The sequence below is a fragment of the Mobula birostris genome, chromosome 9 (assembly GCF_030028105.1).
Source record: "Mobula birostris isolate sMobBir1 chromosome 9, sMobBir1.hap1, whole genome shotgun sequence".
Classification (NCBI taxonomy): domain Eukaryota; kingdom Metazoa; phylum Chordata; class Chondrichthyes; order Myliobatiformes; family Myliobatidae; genus Mobula; species Mobula birostris.
Genome location: NC_092378.1, coordinates 51,378,597 through 51,397,181, shown reverse-complemented (window position 1 = coordinate 51,397,181; position 18,585 = coordinate 51,378,597). Strand labels below are relative to the sequence as shown.

At 42.5% G+C, this 18,585-nt stretch overlaps 1 protein-coding gene across 1 annotated transcript in view; it reads right to left on the bottom strand.

The window, feature by feature from the left end:
• Positions 1-18,585, bottom strand: part of dgki (diacylglycerol kinase, iota) — a 244,031-nt gene that overhangs the window by 60,081 nt on the left and 165,365 nt on the right. The window contains exons 15-19 of the mRNA XM_072269422.1: positions 16,668-16,723; positions 13,374-13,436; positions 10,243-10,316; positions 2,306-2,417; positions 1,154-1,353 (exon numbers count right to left, since the gene is read on the bottom strand). Coding sequence (XP_072125523.1) covers positions 1,154-1,353; positions 2,306-2,417; positions 10,243-10,316; positions 13,374-13,436; positions 16,668-16,723 — 505 coding nt within the window. The remainder of the gene's footprint in view (positions 1-1,153; positions 1,354-2,305; positions 2,418-10,242; positions 10,317-13,373; positions 13,437-16,667; positions 16,724-18,585) is intronic.

The following is an 18,585-nucleotide window of genomic DNA, read 5'->3' as shown; positions in this document are numbered from 1 at the left end:
GCGTGGACTCCTCTTATGTGGCAGTGAGCCATTGGAGGAACCATGGTGGAGAAGGTGTAGCATCACAACCGAGTATTGAGTTGCACAGCACAGAAAAAGGCCCTTTGGCCCATCAGTTCCCTGCTGACCCTCAATAATCTTAGTGACGGCAGTGCTCCCAGAATGGCATGGGTGACCTGCTCAAGGTTGGAGGTGGTCACTAAAAATGCTGCCCGACCCACTAAGTTCCTTTAGCACATTATCTATCAGATTGTGAATGGGTTCATCCAGAATCATTCCAGCTTCTGTTGCGTAAGCTTCTTCTCGGGACAATTGCCACTGCACTGCACTATAAACACTTCAACCCACTTTATAAAATGCTATTTACATTGTAAATACTTGCTGGTATTTATGTATTTATGCCATTTTATTGTATACCCACACTTCCACACGGAGCAGACTCGATGGGCCGAATGGCCAACTTCTGCTCCTTTGTCTTATGGTCTTCTTACTTTATTCTCATGTAATTCTCCATTCTTTATAATTGCTGAATGTTGTGCTAACACAACACAACAAATTCTGTATAGATATAACTATATAAGGTGAATGAAGTTGATCCTTCATCCTTAAAAGTCAGCTTCTCCTCGGCCTTCTAGAGCCATTCTAGAGTGCACTGTGCTATTAAAACCTGGTGCAGGTCATTGGATTTCCCCAAAACATTTTGCTGAGGACTCTCAGGTTAAATCACTGACGATATATGCTCCATTTGTATTTCAGCCGTATCCAGTGAGTTTTTTATAACCTCACTGGCCTGGCACAGTTTTTCAGGGTTCCATGAACTCCTCACATAATAGAAAAGGCTTTCCTCTTGATTTTAGTGAATGCCTACTATCCTTCTCCATGAGACTTTGAGCATATACGCTATTTGTTTTCTATATTTGTCATTTTGTTCTGATCTTATTGCTTCCCAGAAGGATTAGCACATTTATTTGAACCAAGCCATCTGTGATTTGAGCAATGTTTGCTTTCCAAAAATTCTGGCAGAAGTTGCAGAATTTTTTTAATTTCTTGGAGTCATGTAAAATTTCCCTCTGCTTTCCACTGGTATGAGAAGACAAACATAAGCAGTGGAGGGTGACGTTACCTTGAGGTGAGCAGTAAGGAAAAGACTCACTCATTCAGTAATGGCATGGAGGTCCGTCGCTTGCACTTCTGCACCATGTTGGCCTGGTTTCTCAGCGAGATTCGGATAACCGATGGACTCAGGCGGCAGGGCTCCCCGTCTACCTGCATGGGGATCGTCTTGTAAGTGGTGAGGATCACCTCTCGGCACTGGTGAAGTCGCTCCCCGTGACCTCCAACTTGGAGAGCGGCCTGAAGTGAGCAAAGACCAGAGATATCGCTGGTTCTGTTTGGATGAACATTTTTCTCCAAACACGAGATGTGACAATGCTGAACTGCTATATTCTACCAAGTCTCCCCAAAATATCTAAAGCCTACGCAGCAGCTGATTACAGTGGGATCTTTAGTGAAAATTCACTACCCTCTGAGAGAAGAAATATCTACACATCTCAGTTTTAAATGACAGGCCCTTCATTTTTGTAGCTACATTTGTTTGTTCAAGATTCCCCCATTAACGGTAGCTTCTCAATATCTACATTATCAAGCCCCCTCAGGACTACATATCTGAAACTTGCTGTGCAAGTTGATAGGATGGTTTAAAAGTGTATGGTGTGTTGGCCTTCTTTAGTCAGGGGATTAAGTTCAAGAGCCACAAGGTAATGTTGCAGTTTTAATAAGACTGTGCTTGGACCACATTTGGAATACTGTGTTCTGTTCTGGTTGCCACATTATAGGAAGGATGTGAAAGCTTTAGAGAGGGTGCGGTGGAGATCTACCAGGACGCTGCCTGGATTAGACGGCATGTCTTACGTGGAAAGCTTGAGTGAGCTAGAGCTTTTTTCTCTGGAGTGAAGGAGGATGAGAGGCAATGGTTTATACCATTGGACATTCTATTAAGATGAGTGGAGGAAAGTTTGGGGGAGATGTCAGAGGTAGTTTTTTTTTAGCACAGAGAGTGGTAAGTGCTGGAATGCACAGCCAAAATTGATAGCAGATATATTAAGACATTTAAAAGACACTTAGATAGGGATATGGATGAAAGAAAAATAGAGGGTTATGTTGGAGGGAAGGGTTAGATTGATTGAAAAGTAGTTTATATAGGCTGACACAACACTGTGGGCCAATGTGGTACTGTTCTATGTTCTATGAAATGTCGACCCTAAGCCATACTCAAAAATATTAGAACTGGAAGACCTAGCCTTACCAGAGATGCCATGGTGAAGCCTATCACCTCAATGCAGCCATCATCATGCCTCTGCGGCTCAAAGTCCCGGTGATCTCCTGGGTTCCCCCAGGGCGTTGTGCCCGCACAGTACCTGTATCAGATAAGCCCAGCTTCAGTATTTGTTTCAAAGAGTAACAACGCAAAATTTCTGTTCAGCTGAGTTCACATCTCTTCAATGTAAAATGGCACGCAAGAGATTCTTGGACAGTGATCTTCCACTGAGGGAGGGGCAAAATGTTGGATGAAGCCACAGCATACTGGGTTGCCATCTTTGACTAAAGATAAACGTTCTTATTAGGGCAGGTAACTCAATAGTTAGCATTGAGGGAATATGCACATCTAAACTCTGAGACCTTGGCATAACTCAGAAATAGACATCATTAAACCAGAAGACACAGGGGCAGGATTAGGCTTTTCTGTCCACTCAGTGTGCTCTGCCACTTAATCATGGCTGATTTATCTTCCCCCTCGACCCCATTCTTCTTCCTCCCACTCATAACCTTTGATGCCCTCACGAATTAAGCACCTGTCAAACTCAGCTTTAAATAGACCCAATGACTTAGCCTCCACAGCCACCCGTGGCAGTGAGTCCCACAGATTCATCGCCATCAGTTAGCTTCATAGAACAAGCAATCGTGATTGATATTAAACTCTTGCTACTGTCTGTAAAGAGTTTGTACATTCTCCCCGTGACTACGTGGGCTTCCTCCGGGTGCTCACTCTCCTCTCACATTCCAAAGGCATACGGGTTAAAGTTAAGAAGTTGTGGCTGTGCCAGGTAGGCATCTGGAAGCATGGCAACACTTCTGGGCTGCCCCCAGCACAATACTTGGATCTTGTTGGTCATTGATGCAAAATGACGCATTTCACTGTATGTTCCAATGTACAAGTGACAATTAAAGCTAATCTTTAATCTCATGTTTTTTCTGAGGCTGTGCCCTATGGTCCTAGACTCTCCCATTATTGGAAATGCCCTCTGAATGTCCACTCTATCTAGGCCTGAGAATATTTGGCAGGTTTCAATGAGAGCTCCACTCATTCTTCTAAACTCTATACTAGGTACCTACTAAGTAGTTCAGAGAAGGTTTGACAGACTAATACCTGGAATTGGAGGGCTGTTTTATGAGAAGTTGGACAAGGTAAGCTTCTTGGCTAGAGTGAGAGAGGACTTCATTGAAACATCAGATCCTGACTGTAGATGGGGAGAGGATGTTTTCTTGCGAGAGATCCTATTACAAAGGAGTCATTGTTCAAAAATATAGGGTCACCCATTTAAGAAAGAGACGAGATTACATTTTTTTTGTTGAAACTGAGACTTTGTAACTCAATTCCTTGAGGAGTAGAAACAGCCTTTCAATTTTTTTTAGGGAGACAAGAAAGGGCGTGAAATGCAGGAATGTGCAATTGGGTCTATAATCAGTTCTACCATTATCTATCAATGACCTCAAAAGATTTTGCAGGTGCTGAAAATCCACAGTATTATACACAAAATATGAGAGGATCTCAGCAAGTCAGGCAGTATCTATGGAGTGGAATAAAGAGCTGATGTCTCCGGTCAAGACCTATTATCAGGAGCATGACCTATTGAATAGTGCAGCAGGTTTGAGGGGCTAGTGACAAACCCCTGCTCCCACTCTGCATTCAGAACTGGCTGGAGAAGTTAAGCTCCACCATTGATGATGCCCTTACCCACATCTCCTCATTTCCCAGACATCCACACTCACCCCAAGTAACTGCTGCATTAACAGGGGTAGAGTTCCTCTTGTCCTCACCTGAGCCTCCACATCCAACACATCATTCTCCACAACTTCCGCCATCTTCAACGGGACCCTATCACCAAGCACATCTTTACCTCTCCTGCACTCTCTATTTTCTGCAAGGATGGCTCCTCCTTCATCCCCACTAATCTCCATCCTGGCAATTATCCTTGCAAGTGGCAGATGTGATTCACCTGCCATTTCACCTCCTCCCTCACCTCCATTCAGGGCCCCAAGCAGTCCTTTCAGGTGAGGAAGCACTTCACCTGCATATCTGTTGGGGTTGTTGCTTGTACCTGGTGCTCCCAATGTGGCCTCCTCAACGCTGGTGAGACCCAAAGTAGGCAGGGGTCTACTTTGTTGAGCACCTCTGCCCCATCCGCAAAAAATGTAATTTCCCAGTGGCCAACCATTTTAATTTCAATCCCTTTCCCATTCCAACATGTCAGTCTATGGACTCCTTGTCTGCCGCCATGATGAAGCCACTCTCAGGTTGGAGGAGCAACACGTCATATTCCATCTATGTAGCCTCTAACCTGATGGCATGAACATCGAATTCTCCAACTTCCAGTCATGTTTTACCCCTCCATCTTCTTATTCTGGCATCTTCCCCCTTCGTTTCCAGTCCTGTTGAAGGGTCTTAGCCTGAAACGTCATCTATTTATTCATTTCCATAGACTTGACTGGAGCACCAACACAGAGGATGTGTACAAGAAGGGCCAGAGTCACCTCTACTTTCTGAGGCGACTGAGGTCCTTTGGAGAATACAGGCCTCTCCTTCACATGTTCTACCTGTCTGTAGTTGCCAGAAAAGTCTTCTTTGTGGTGGTGTGCTAGGGCAATGGCATCAACATGGGTGATGCCAACAGGCTTAATAAACTGGTTAGAAAGGCTGGCTCTGTTATAGGAGTCAAACTGGACACACTGGAGGCTGTGGTAGAACAAAGAACCCCATGGAAAATCCCAGCAATTCTGGACAATGTTTCTCACCCTCTGCAAGCCACCTTGGCTGAACAGAGGATCCCCTTTAGTAATAGACTAAGACAACTGTGCTGCTCCAAAGAGCGATGTATGAGGTCATTCTTACCCTCGGCTATTAGGCTCTACAATGAGTCAACCTATTGCCAGGGAAGTGATGACCCCCTCTGGTTAGACTGTTTGTGGTAACTTATTTTTATTCTTTCTTACTCCTCTTCTAATATTTACATCTGTGCACTTGTAATGCTACTGTGACACTATAATTTCCTTTGGGATCAATGAAGTGTCTATCTATCTGGATGCTGTCTGACCTGCTGAGTTCCTCCAGCATTTTGTGTGTGTGCTTCTCTGGAGAAGTTAAGGCTGCCAGTCTTGGGACTGCATGGGAACTTTTGGAATTAGCCCATGAAATGTGCAAAACAAACTATAGTGAAGACTGTGAGTCAATGGAGTTTGGTACTGGGCACCTCACTGGGATAGCATTGTGTATCTACTTTGATCTGAGGCAAGTCACTTACAATTCGTGCATCAGGCTCTGTGATTTCATCATCTAGTCAATGCCCATCACACCACGAATGGCAGAGTGCACAACCAATTGTTGGGGCTTGCTGCTGGTGGTAGTGGAATCAAATGAAAATGTCTAAAATATTGATACTTAGATGGTTGAGCTGGACCCTCACCCTTGCTCCTCTGCCCATTGATGTTTTCTGACCAGCAGAGCGTTTCCTATACTTATTTTTAATTTCAGGCATTTTGAATTCTTTGCATTTTTAAAGATAGATTTTGGTCACACAGTGGGACATGGAACAAATGTAAGATGAGGACTGGTCATGATCTAAGTGAATGATGACCAAGTAGGAGAGGACTGAACTGATTGCATTATTTGCCTTTATAAGTTCATGCTTCACTTTAACCTTCCCACGTTATTACCTTACACTATCAGCATCTCCACTTCATGCGCTAATACTGCTGCTGTTCACCTCACCTATTCCCCGAAATCGTGAATTCCAAATTCTCTTCAACCTCAATGCTATTCAAGGAAGCTCCTCCTGACTTTTTCTGTTTGATTTTTGGTACAAGTTCTTTATTGAATTTCCTAGTTTTGTTCCTGGCCAGACAGGGTCTGCCTCCATCAATACAGCTTGGAAATTTGGGACTCCTTTAGATCACTCCTTAATCTTGACTTTCAAGAGAATAGGAGCCCAGGGACTTCATCCCTTCCTGGTAAGCATCCTTATTCTCCCTCTTGCATCCTTCTGAGAGCAAGGCAAGCAGAAATACACAAAGTTCTCCAGATACTGGAAACAAAGTTCGGTACAAGTTTAGTATGGATGCCCGATTCCTTTCTAGTCCCAATACCATTGTTAATGCTTCATTGGCCAGAGTCATAGTCCTCAGTCACTTGAACATAAGAAATGGAGTCAGCCATTTGGCCGCTCAAGCCCGCCCTACCATTCATTAAAATCATGGCTGAAATGATCCTTGCCTCAACTCCGCTCTTTCTGGTGTCTTTCCCTTTTCTTTATAATCCAAAGTCCTGAGTACATATAACGATAAGACTTTCAGTGATTTCCGTATTCAGTTACTCTAAATCCCTTTGCTTTTCAATCATTTTTATTGTTTTTCTTTTCCCTCAAGTAATACATTTTTTGCTATCTTTCCAAGTTAGGACTGTTACAAATGTAGAACATTAAATCTATGTCAGTCAGAATCTGTCTAAATTTGCAGCTGATACCACTATAGTGGGATGCATCTCAAATAACAAGTCGAGAACAGGAAGGAGTTGGAGAGGTGAGTGACATGGTGTCATGACAACAACCTTTCCCTCAATGTTGGCTAAAGAAAAGAGCTGGTCATTGACATCAGAAAGGGGCACGCACAGCATACATGCTCCTGTCTACATCAAAGAGGGTTTTAAGTTTCTAGGTGTGAGCATCAACAATAGCCTGTCCTGGTCTAACCACATCAATGCCACAGCCAAAAAAGCTCACCAACAGGAGGCTGAAGAAATTTGACATGTCCCCATCAACTCTTACCAGTTTTTACTGATGCACGATAGAAAGTTCTGGATGCATAATAGTTAGGTACGGCAACTGCTCTGCACGTGACAGCAAGAAACTGCAGAGATTTGTGGACGCAGTTCAGCACATCCCAAGAACCAGCCTCTCAGTCTATACCTCTCACTGCCTCAGTAAAGCAGCCAGCATAATCAAAGACCCCACTCAGCCTGGACATTCTCTCTTCTCCCCTCTCTCATTGTGCAAAGAGTACAAAAACCTGAAACAACGTACTACCAGCTTCAAGGACAGTTTCTATCTCACTGTTGAATGGCCTACTTCTGCTCCTATATCTTATGGTCTTGAACAGACTTCTTGTATGATGAGATGTTCTCTTGACCTCACAACCCACCTTGTTCTGATCTTGCAGTTTATATTTACCTGCGGTGCACTTTCTCTGTAATTGTTACACTTTATTCTGCATTGTTCTACCTCAATGCACTGTGCAATGATTTGATCTGTATGAACAGTATGCAAAGCAAGCTCTTCAGTTTATCTTGGTACATGTGTCAACGGTAAACCAATAGCAATACCATATCCTTAACATCCCCAGTGATCTAAAGACCTGATGATATCTAAGATCATGTTCCACAGCTGAAGAAGAGCTACTTGAAGTGAAAACAAGCTGCTGGAGAAACTCAGCTGGACAAGCTGGATCTTTTGGGAGAGAAAGGTCTTTTTCTATTTTTGGGGTCCAGACTTTGCATCAGGACCAAGAGTGGAGAGGCCCCCGCTCTCTACTAGAGGAAGATGCTGTGGAGGAGTGTTGTTGTCAATGCCACAGTGACATAGCTAGTCACGTTGTGGCCTCACAGCCCCAGAGACTCGTACTCAGTCCTGACCTCGAGTGCTGTCCATGCAGAGTTTGTAAGTTCTCCTTGTGACCCTGTGGGTTTCTCCCTGTTTCTTCCCACATTCCAGAGATGTGCAGACCTATAGGCTAATTAGTCACTGTAAACTGTCCCTAGTGTGTAGATGGGTGGTAGAATTTCAGGGCATTTTTAGGGAATGCGGGGAATAACTTGAGGTTAGTGTCAGTTCTGTCTTTGATGATCTGTATGGACTTGCTGGGTCTGTTACTGCATTGTGGGATGTACTGATTCCATGAATCGTTTCCCTGTCCAACATCGGGGTGCTGAAGCACCCTCTTCTGAGCTCTGGAAAAGGACCAGGTTACCAGGTGGACAGGAGGAAAGATTCAAAGTCGTGCTCCAAACACGCAATGATGAAATGTAACATCCTCACAGAATCCTAGCGATCTCTGGCCCACGATCGCCCAGAATGGGACTGTGTATCAGGAGGCGCACACAAAAGCTCAGTCTAAGAAGTGGTGAGTGGATCACCTCCCAAACTAGCCACCCACCCACCGCACAGACCAACACCAGGCCCGTCTGTCCAGTTCCAGCACTTTTCTCATTGGACCCACACAACCAGAATGGAAGTCAGTCGTCTTGATCTGGAAGGACCGCCTAAGCAAAATAGGTGTCACTGCCTCGATAAATTCCTTCTCTTCCCATCTCCGCGAGAGATGTTTTATTATAAATCAGGGATTGAGTAACGACAAGGTAATGTGGCAAGTTTTCATCATTACTACCTTGCCAAGACTTTCTCTATCCCAAATACCTGGCAGGAGGAGGACTCTCTCCAATATGTTGCCCAATGATCTCTGATCTGTCTGAATATCAGAGAACATGTGGAGCCTTTTGTAACTAGGGAGTGATACCACAACAAGCCCCAATACTTCCTGAATAAGCACCCACCCAACACTGTCCAGAAAAGAGGGCAGGGTCCAATTATTTACTGACCTTTCGTTCAGCTGCACTGAGGTCAGTTCACAGCTTTGCTGCTGAGATGATTGGGATCACCTTAAAGGCTTCAATTGTTTTTCTGCAGATATACCCTGGAGTCATACATTCTGACTGGTTCCATCATCACCTGGTATAGAGGCACCAGTGGTCAAGATTGATAAAGGCTGCAGTGGGCTGTAGACATAGCCACCCCCATCACCATCGAGGGCAAAAGCCTCCTCACCATTGAGGGCATCTTCAAAAGGTGGTGCTCAAGAAGGCAGCACCTATCACTAAGGACCCTCAGCACCCGCAACATGCCCAATTCACATTACGACCATCAGGAAGGAGGAGAAGGAGCTGGAAGATCTACACTCAATGGAGGAGGAGAAGATGGCGGCACGACGCAGCGTGCAGCGGCCACTCCAGTGAATGACATCTGTAATCTGTCAAGTAGGGTGCCGTGCACAATCCTGATTTGATGGAGACAGATGTGAGAGCACGGAGGAACATCTGGAGAAACTTCTGAAATGCCTTCTTCGCTGCCGCTGCTACTGTGTGATCCAGAATCTCCAGGGGAGAAGGCCCCGAGTCCTTGGCTTTGCTTGTTGCTCGGTGGCCGGGGTGGGGTCGAGGAGCTTGGCAGAGGATGGCGCTCGGGAGGCTGTATCGGAGGGGCTGGTCAGAGGCTCGAAGTTTTCGGACGGACTCAGAGTTGGCTGTGGTCGGGTGCTTCCAATGCAACAGCAGTTGTCGGCGCCTGGAGGTTCATGGCTGGGAGAGTTTCTCCCTTTTGGCACCTGCTATCGGGACTATTGGGAGTCGATCGGAACTTTAAGACTTTTTTTTTACTGTGCCCATGGTCTGTTCTTTATCAAATTACTGTATTGCTTTGCACTGCTGTAACTATATGTTATAATTATATGGTCTTGTCAGTGTTAGTCTTTGGCTTGTCCTGTTTTTTTTGTGATATCACTCTGGAGGAACATTGTATCATTTCTTAATGCATGCATTTCTAAATGACAATAAACGAGGACTGAGTGTCCTCATAATCTAATCTAATCTAATGTTTTTGGACAACTTCTTCCCCTCCACCATGAGATTTATTAACAATCCATGAACTACCTCACCATTCCTCTTTTACACTATTTATTTATTATTGTAACTTATACTAATTTTTAATGTCTTGCCCAAAACAACAAACTACACAACATATGGTGATGATAAACTGGATTCTGATATGGATTCTTCCTAAAACTGGGAACATGGCCAAACATGCTGAACTTGAGGAGAGAGCGATATTTTGTCATATTTGGAAACCAAATTCAGCTACTTGCCTGGGGATATTGAGGAAGACGATACATTGAAATTTCCAATCCTGGATTTTGGGTGTCAAATCAGTGCCGTCACACTAGATTGAAAGAGGAGTGAAGTTAATTCTTGAAAACTTCTGTAATAGTTGTATCATAAAATATCCCACTTCAAGGAAACATTCCCCATTAATAGGGAATGTCAGTGCATTTAGAGGAAGGTATGGGAAGAATTTCAGATGATAATAAATGAATCAATTAATAGCCCATTATTGGAAATGTGCTATTTCCAACTTTTTTTTTTGCATAATTGTAGGCTGATTTCTTGCAATATTTTGAAATTGAACTTAATGTTTATTTTATTTGCAATTCCTTGGGAATTTATTTTATATATTGTTAATAGCTGAAATTAATTTTCAAAATAATTATTGACACCATGCAGAGAAATGCAATATATGCTCAGTGTATTATAAAATGCATCTGCACACATGAATGCACAGACACACACAAAAGCAACCATGCATGTGCTCATCAGTTTCTGCCAGCATTCAAAAAGGAAAGTGAGAAGATGGAAGCAAGAGGTGATATATCTCAGTCATTAGAACAAGTAGACAACTGCATTTGGAAAACATGTGAGGAGATTGAAGACAGGCAGAATGATATGTAATTCACAGCAAGTAACAACATAGATAATAGGATCATAAAAGAGAGCAAACATTTAGGTTCAATATAGGAAGGGAGAAGAGAGAAGAATTGTGTTCCGTTCTGATTGCCACTTTACAGGAATGATGTGGAAGCTTTAGAGAGGGTGCAGAGGAAACTTACCAGGGTGCTGCCTGGATTAGAGAGCATGTCTTATGAGGAAAGGCTGAGTGAGCTAGGGCTTTTCACTTTGGAGCAAAGGAGGATGAGAGGTGACTTGATAGATAAGATGATGAGACATAAACAGATTGGACAGCCAGTGCTTTTCCCAGAGCAGCAATGGCCAATCTGAGAAGGCATATTTTAAGTTGAATTGAGGAAAATTTAGGGGAGATGTTAGAGATGGTTTTTTTGAACAGAGAGTGATAAGTGTATGGAACACACTTAACACAAGTGTATGCATTCTAATAGTCACAGAGAAAGGCACATGGATGGAACAGCGACGGAGGGTTATGGGCAATGTGGAAGGGAAGAGTTAGATTGATCTTGGAGTAGGTTAAAAGGCTGGCATATCATCATGGGCCAAAGGGCCTGTACTATGCTGTACTGTTCTATGTTTTATATGTTAAACTTGTAAAAAGTGTATGTAGATCTCACTTAATCCACTGTAAATAGTTCTGGTAGTCATATTACACATACAAAAATGAAGAGGCACTAAAGATAATTTCAAAAAAGATCAAGAAGAATGGGAGAAGAAGTGAAAAATGATAACAGTTTGAGAATTCAATGGGCTGAAGATCCTTGTAGGGGAACTGGGGCAGAAAGCTAGTCAATATAATCTGTGAGTAAGAAGCTCCACTTCTGAAATATTGTTCCAATATATGCACTTGCTATTATATCACACCCTTATACGTGGAGCCCATGGTGATTTTGTAACGTGATGTTTTGACTTGTAGGAGTGAATAGATCAAGGACATATAAGTTCAAAGTTCAAAGCCAATTTATTATTAAAGTACATATTAAAGGTTAGTCTTGCGAGACCATGGATCTGCGCCTGGAAAGCCTTCACTCTCCAGGGCACAGGCCTGGGCAAAGTTGTATGGAAGACCAGCAGTTGCCCATGCTGCAAGTCTCCTCTCTCCACGACACCAATGTTGTCCAAGGGAAGGGCATTAGGACCCATACAGCTTGGTACTAGTGTCGTTGCAGAGTAATGTGTGATTAAGTGCCTTGCTCAAGGACACAACACGTTCCCTTGGCTGGGGCTCGAACTCATGACCTTCAGGTCACTAGTCCAATGCCTTAACCACTTGGCCATGTGCCCACAAAAGTATTTCCATATACTACCTTGAGATTTATTTTTTTGCAGGCATTTACAGAAGAAATTAAGAAATACAATAGAATCTCGAAAAACTATACATAAACAAATACTGACTGGTTTAGGGTAGTTACAAGTAAGTACAGTTGGGTTCTCTGGCAATTTTATCAATTGTATGGTTAGTATATGGAACGGACTACCACATTGAATAGTTGATGGGGTTAACAGAACTTTGAAGTACAGATGGACCAGTGTGTCCCAGGGCACAATTCACAAACTATTGCAAATAGTTAAGTAAGCTAACAAAAATTATCATTTGTTGGGACATTTGGAATACGTTGTACAGTTTTGGTCATCTAATTTAGGAAGATTATTAATGTTCTGTAAAAGAGATTACAAGGCCAATATGTGGAAATGAGCAGGTGGCCTTTTGGGAACAAGTTGAAAAGAAAGGTTTATGTCTAGTTATAAAGTTAGTTAGTATCTTTTAGGGCTAGAAAAGTGAGAGGGGGACATGATTTCAACACATCAGATCCTGAAGGAAGGAATGACAAGAGCCTGGAGAACACGTTGCCTCTTGTCGGAAAATCTAGAGCTGGCAGGGCTGCTTCTCGTAACGTGTCACCCACTTAAGACAGATGAGATGAGTATATGTCAGAAGCTTGGGAATTTTCAGAACTCTATTCCTCAAAGTGAAGCCGGTGTCTGAATACTTTTAAGGCGGAGCAAGATGCTCGATAAGCATATGGATGAGAGATTACCAACAAAATGCACAGCCGAGGCTACAACTGGTTCAGCCAGGACCACATTAATGCTGAGGGGTCAAGTAGCCTACTCCTGTTCCTCACTCAGTAGTTTTTATTAGGCAGATGCATTAAAGGGGAACCTAGATGTAACACTGAAAACTATAATATAAAGATATGTTATTCTATTAACATGCATTAAAGATAAAGATATGTTATAACATATAAAGATATGTTGATGGTTTTAACAAAAGGAGAGAGGGAAGACGCTTGAAAAGAGCTTAAACACCTGTTAGTCCAATTGAACTGTTTTCTGCCACATATGCTATAAAGCAGACATTACATAGACAAATAAACACCTCAAAACACTAATTACTTGCACGATTTGCAACTCCTGCATTCTATGCATTGTCCATACACAGAAGAATACTGACCCAAACAGGAATCATACTTACCACAACTCTGATGTGTTTGGATAAATCTCGGGAGCTTCTTTGCAGAAAGTCTGAAAAAGCAGTCTGGAAATCAATGTCACAAGTATCAATAAATGCATCCTGTGAATGACTCAATGTCTAATTTCTTTTGGCAGACTTGCTTTGATTAGATCTAAGGAAACTGACGGTAGAACAACGAGACAGCATCAAGCCCAAATATGTAGATTCATCACATTTTGAAATGAGACTCGTGTAGATCAGGGGTTTCCAACCTATTTAATGCCATAGATCCTTACCATTAACTGAGGTGTCCATGGACCCCAGGTCTAGACGGATGCTTCATGCTCAGTGTAGACTCAATGGGACAGAGGGCCCATTTCTGTGTTCCATCTCCTCTCTCTCTATATCTATACTGTATCTATTTATTGATCTATCCCAGGCCCATCATATTGATACAATGCTGAAGCATGGCCAATGGCTATACATCTTTCCAATAGTTTGTATTAGTTTCTACATAGAAGAATATAGAGTACAAGAAAGTATATATAAAAGGTCAAAAAAGATTTTAAAAAATACCATTTACATTATATTTATCCATAATAACAATCTCATTACCCCATATTCATGTAAGTTAATCAATAGTTATATTGAAATATACTAACTTATTACACAAAAAAATCTAACCTCTACCAAGACCGAAGCTGTTTATTAAGGAGAAAAAAGGTAAAATACCTTCTCATATAATAAAAAATAATAATAGCCAGCATCTGAATTTAAACAACGAATTGAAGGTTTTGAAAATAATTCAGAAAAGGCCCCCACAATGTTTGAAAGTTTTGACGAGATTCAGAAATTGAACAACGAATCTTCTCTAAATCTAAGCATGACATAACGTTGTATAACCATTGAGCATGAGTAGGAGGAAAAACATCTTTCCATTTAAACAAAAGCACCCTCCTAGCTATAAGAGAGCTAAAGGCCAAAATATGGCTATACTTCAATAAGAGTTTGAGTTTGTTGCAAACGACTCCCGCAAATTTCTGCAAATGTACCATGGAGAGCATTCTAACTGGCTACATCACCATCTGGTGCGGAGGTGGTAACCAGAATCAAAATCAGAGGATGAGCAGGATCACACGAGGCTTCAGAGTTTTACACTCTGCCAGCTCCATCACGGGCACAAGCCTCCCCACCACCAAGGACATCTTCAAAAGCTGGTGCCTCAGCATTCATCTTTAAGGATCCTCACTATGCCTACATGCCCTCTTCTCATTACCACCATCTGGGATGAGCAACAGGAGCCCGAAGACCCACATTCAATCTTTCCCTCTGCCATCACATTTCTGGATGGTCCATGAACACGACCTCACTATTCCTCTTTGGCACTCTTTATTTTATTTATTTTTATTATAACTTAGACTAATTTGTTACATGTGCACTGTGCCTCTGTGACAAAACAATAAATTTCATGACATTCTGTATGTCAATGACAATAAATCTGATTCTGATTCATTATAAGGCTATTATTGATCATCTGGGTTCACAGTGAAATGTTTTATATACAATATGATACCTAAACAAAAATGAAAATTGTTGTTGCATTAATATGAATGATATCTGGAAAAATCTGCCAGTCTGGGTCTTTCTCTCTGGAGCAAAGAAGACTGAAATGTGCCTTGATTATAAAATCATTCAGGAATGGATAAGGTGAATATCAGAGACTGTCTTCTCAGCATAGGTACCTACAACTAGAGGGCATGAGTTTAACGTGAGAGGGGAAGGTTTAAAAGGGATCTGAGGGGCAACATTTCCACACAGAGGGTTGTGAGTATGTGAAACGAGTTGTCAGATGAAATGATAGAGGCAAGTATACTTACAATGGTTAAAAGACATTGGACAGGCACATGGATAGGAAAAAACTTTGAAAGACAAGGGCCAAATATGGGCAGGAGAGACCAGCTCAGGTAGTCACCTAGATAGGCATGTACGAGATGGGCTGAAGGGCCCATTTCCATACGTCAAACCTTATGACTCTATGGTATCACCGAAGTCCTGAGTGTGGTGATTACTGGAATCTTACTGTACAAAACTTTGGTCACTTGTCCTGAGTGTTCAGACCTGAACCTTCCATTCAGTGTAGGACTGAGCCAAAATGATTGAACACCCATATTTACTTTTCCTTGCCTCTTGCTGTAGAATATGCAGAACACTCTTCTCAATGAATTCACCTCTTGCCACTCACTGTCTAGACTTACACATGGTTACTGGAAGGGGGTTCGAGCACTGCAGCATCAGTGCTGCCTCCTACTGGAACTGGCGATAAAGAGAACTACTATCATTTAAATAGAATATCCAAAATTAGTGGGATTAAACCTACCTATGTAGAAAAGGACAAGGGAGAAAAGGCAAAGGAGGCAAGAACTAAGGAAGAAAATAAATTTATATTGGAAACAATCTCAGTTTGTTTCAAGACACTGCATTACAAACTACTGTGATATAGGAAATCGAAAAGCAGCAAACTGTGTTCATCTAACACCTATAAAACAGCAACAAACAACAACATCACCCAATAACACTAACTCACCCTGCTGTCATCACTACCATCGGGGGAGAGCAACAGGAGCATGAAAACACACACTCAACATTTTAGAAACAGCTTCTTCCACTCTGCCATCAGATTTCTGAACGGTTCACCAACCCACGAACACTACCTCAGTATTTGTAGTTTTCACTACTTATCTATTTTTGTAACATGGAATTTTTATGTATAGCATAGGACTGCTGCTGTCAAACAACTGAGTTCACAATAAAGCTGGCAAAGCTTGAACTCAGCAGGTCAGGCAGTATCTATGGAAGCTTCATGACTTCTCCCTCCACACTTTTATTCGGCACTTTGGCCTCTTACCTCTTCTCAGCTGCCCGTCACCTTCCCCTGGTGCCCCTCCTCCTTACCTTTCCTATCAGTTTCCTTCCTCTCCATCCCTTTCCTTTTCCTTCTCACCTGGCCTCACTATCATCTGCAAGGTAATAGGTGAGGCCACATTTTTATTTTGACATCTTCCCCCCTCCTTTCCAGAAGGTCCTGAAGAAGGGTCTCAGCCCAAAACGTTGATTGTTCATTCCTCTCCACAGATGCTGCCTGACCTACTGAGTTCCTCCCGCATTGTGTGTCTGTTGCTATCATTGATAGGCTCTTACTCATCCCTGATGCTCTGTCAGGGTGATCACAAATTGCTTTGGCTGGTCAGAGTCTCAAGAATGTTCCGGTAAAGTCTTCTTTGTAAATTTGCACCTTTTATATTTGATAGTACTTACCCCTGCATAAAACATCTTGTTCCTAAATCGACTGTTAAACCGTTCTGGATTTGCTTCTATAAAAATGGAGGGAAACCAATCAGTAACCGATGCACAGCAAACTACTAACAGCTTATCTAAACAAATATTCTCACTCAAACACAAAAGAAAGGAATTTGAAATTAAATAGATGTAAAAATAATGGCTGGTAAGATCCAGATTTTTGTCCTCGGTGTGTAAAACAGCTTCAGTAAACTAAAACCAGATTATTCCTGAACAAAGCCTGATCCTGGCGCGAGGATATTCGCTGGTGACTTGTGGTCCAGCGCGGAAACATCGACACATCCGTAGATTTCTCAGATCCCTAGTTAGGAACCTGGCACCAGCACAGCAGGTCCAGTCCTTTGCTACCAAAGCGAAGAGTCTTAGCTCACTCAACCTATCCACATAAGCCACTCTCTCTAATCCAGGCAACACCCCGGTAAATAATGACACATACAGGGCTTTTCTCTTTGGAGCAAAGATGGGTAAGAGGTGACTTGATAGAGGTGTAAAAGATGATAAGAGGCGTTGATAGAGTGGGCAGCCAGCGCCTTTTTCCCAGGGCATAGATGGCTAATATGAGGGGGCATAATGGTTGGGTTGAGTTGTCCAATCTTAGCAATCCATTGGCAAACGTTTTGTCACCATACGAGGAGACATCATCAGTGCGCTGTTCACTTGCAGTGTGTCCTCCAAGTACATTCTCATATGGTGACGAAATATTTGCAAATAGATTGCCAAGATTAGAAACCAACCATCAATTACCCAAGCTACACATTTTCCAAATTATTTCCAGGGGGCATAATTTTAAGGTGATTGGAGGACAGTATAGAGGACATGGCAGAGGTAGTTTTTTTTTACAGAGTGGTGAGTGTGTGGAACTGGCTGCCACGTGGGGTGGTAGAGGTAGATACTTTGTGGACATTCAAGAGACGTAAGAAAAATGGACGTCAATGCAAGAGGAAAGCATTAGAATGATCTTGGATTAGGTTTAAAGGTCGGTAAAACATCATGGGATGATGGAACTGTACTGTGCTGTTCTGTTCTGTGTTCTGTATACCCACCTTCTCATGCACATGAGACAGTGGCTGTATGTGTAATTATATTTGTAATGCAGCTACCGATGAGACCATGTGTCTGTTTTGTATACTTTGTGTGGTATGCAAATATGTGTATGTGTTTTCATACAGTTGAGCTTTGGATGTGAGTCTAGCTGGCTGGTGGTGTAGTGGTAACACCGGACTTCGAGGCGAATGGTCCCGGCTGGCCCTTTGCATGCTTTCCAACCGTGCTGGGTTGAGCATTGAGCTAGCAACTTGGCCTGGTGAAAGACAGTCAACGGTGCTACAGAAATGGCAAAAATGCCGCCCGACACGCCACAAGGCATGAAAAGGAATAACAACTACTGCACGTATTCTACAAGTGAGCATTTGGCATGTATGAACATATGATGCATGTAACTTCACATTGTAGCCAGACAAACATTATGATTAGAAAGGGAAGGGAAAGCTCTGTTGATGAATGGGGACTTGGTTGCATTCACTACTATCATAGCTGGGTTAGTTTTCATCCATCCAGAGGGGAAGTATCCAATTTGCCTTCCATCATTTTGTAAGCAGAAGGAGTTACTTTAGTCAGGCATTTAATCACTAGTTTGATCAGTTTGGCACAACTTCATGGTTGAAGAGCCTGTTCTTATGCTGTATTGTTCCATGGTCATCCTCCAGGTGTCTGGTGCAGTGAAGGAAGATAGCGAAGAAATTCCTGTAGCTTTGGCAGAGATGTTTGTATCATCAGTAGCCACAGGTGAAGTATTTGAGAACTGGGAGTAGCTAAGCAAGAACATAAAGAATCTGCAAATGACAGAAATCCAGAGTTACACACACAAAATGCTGGA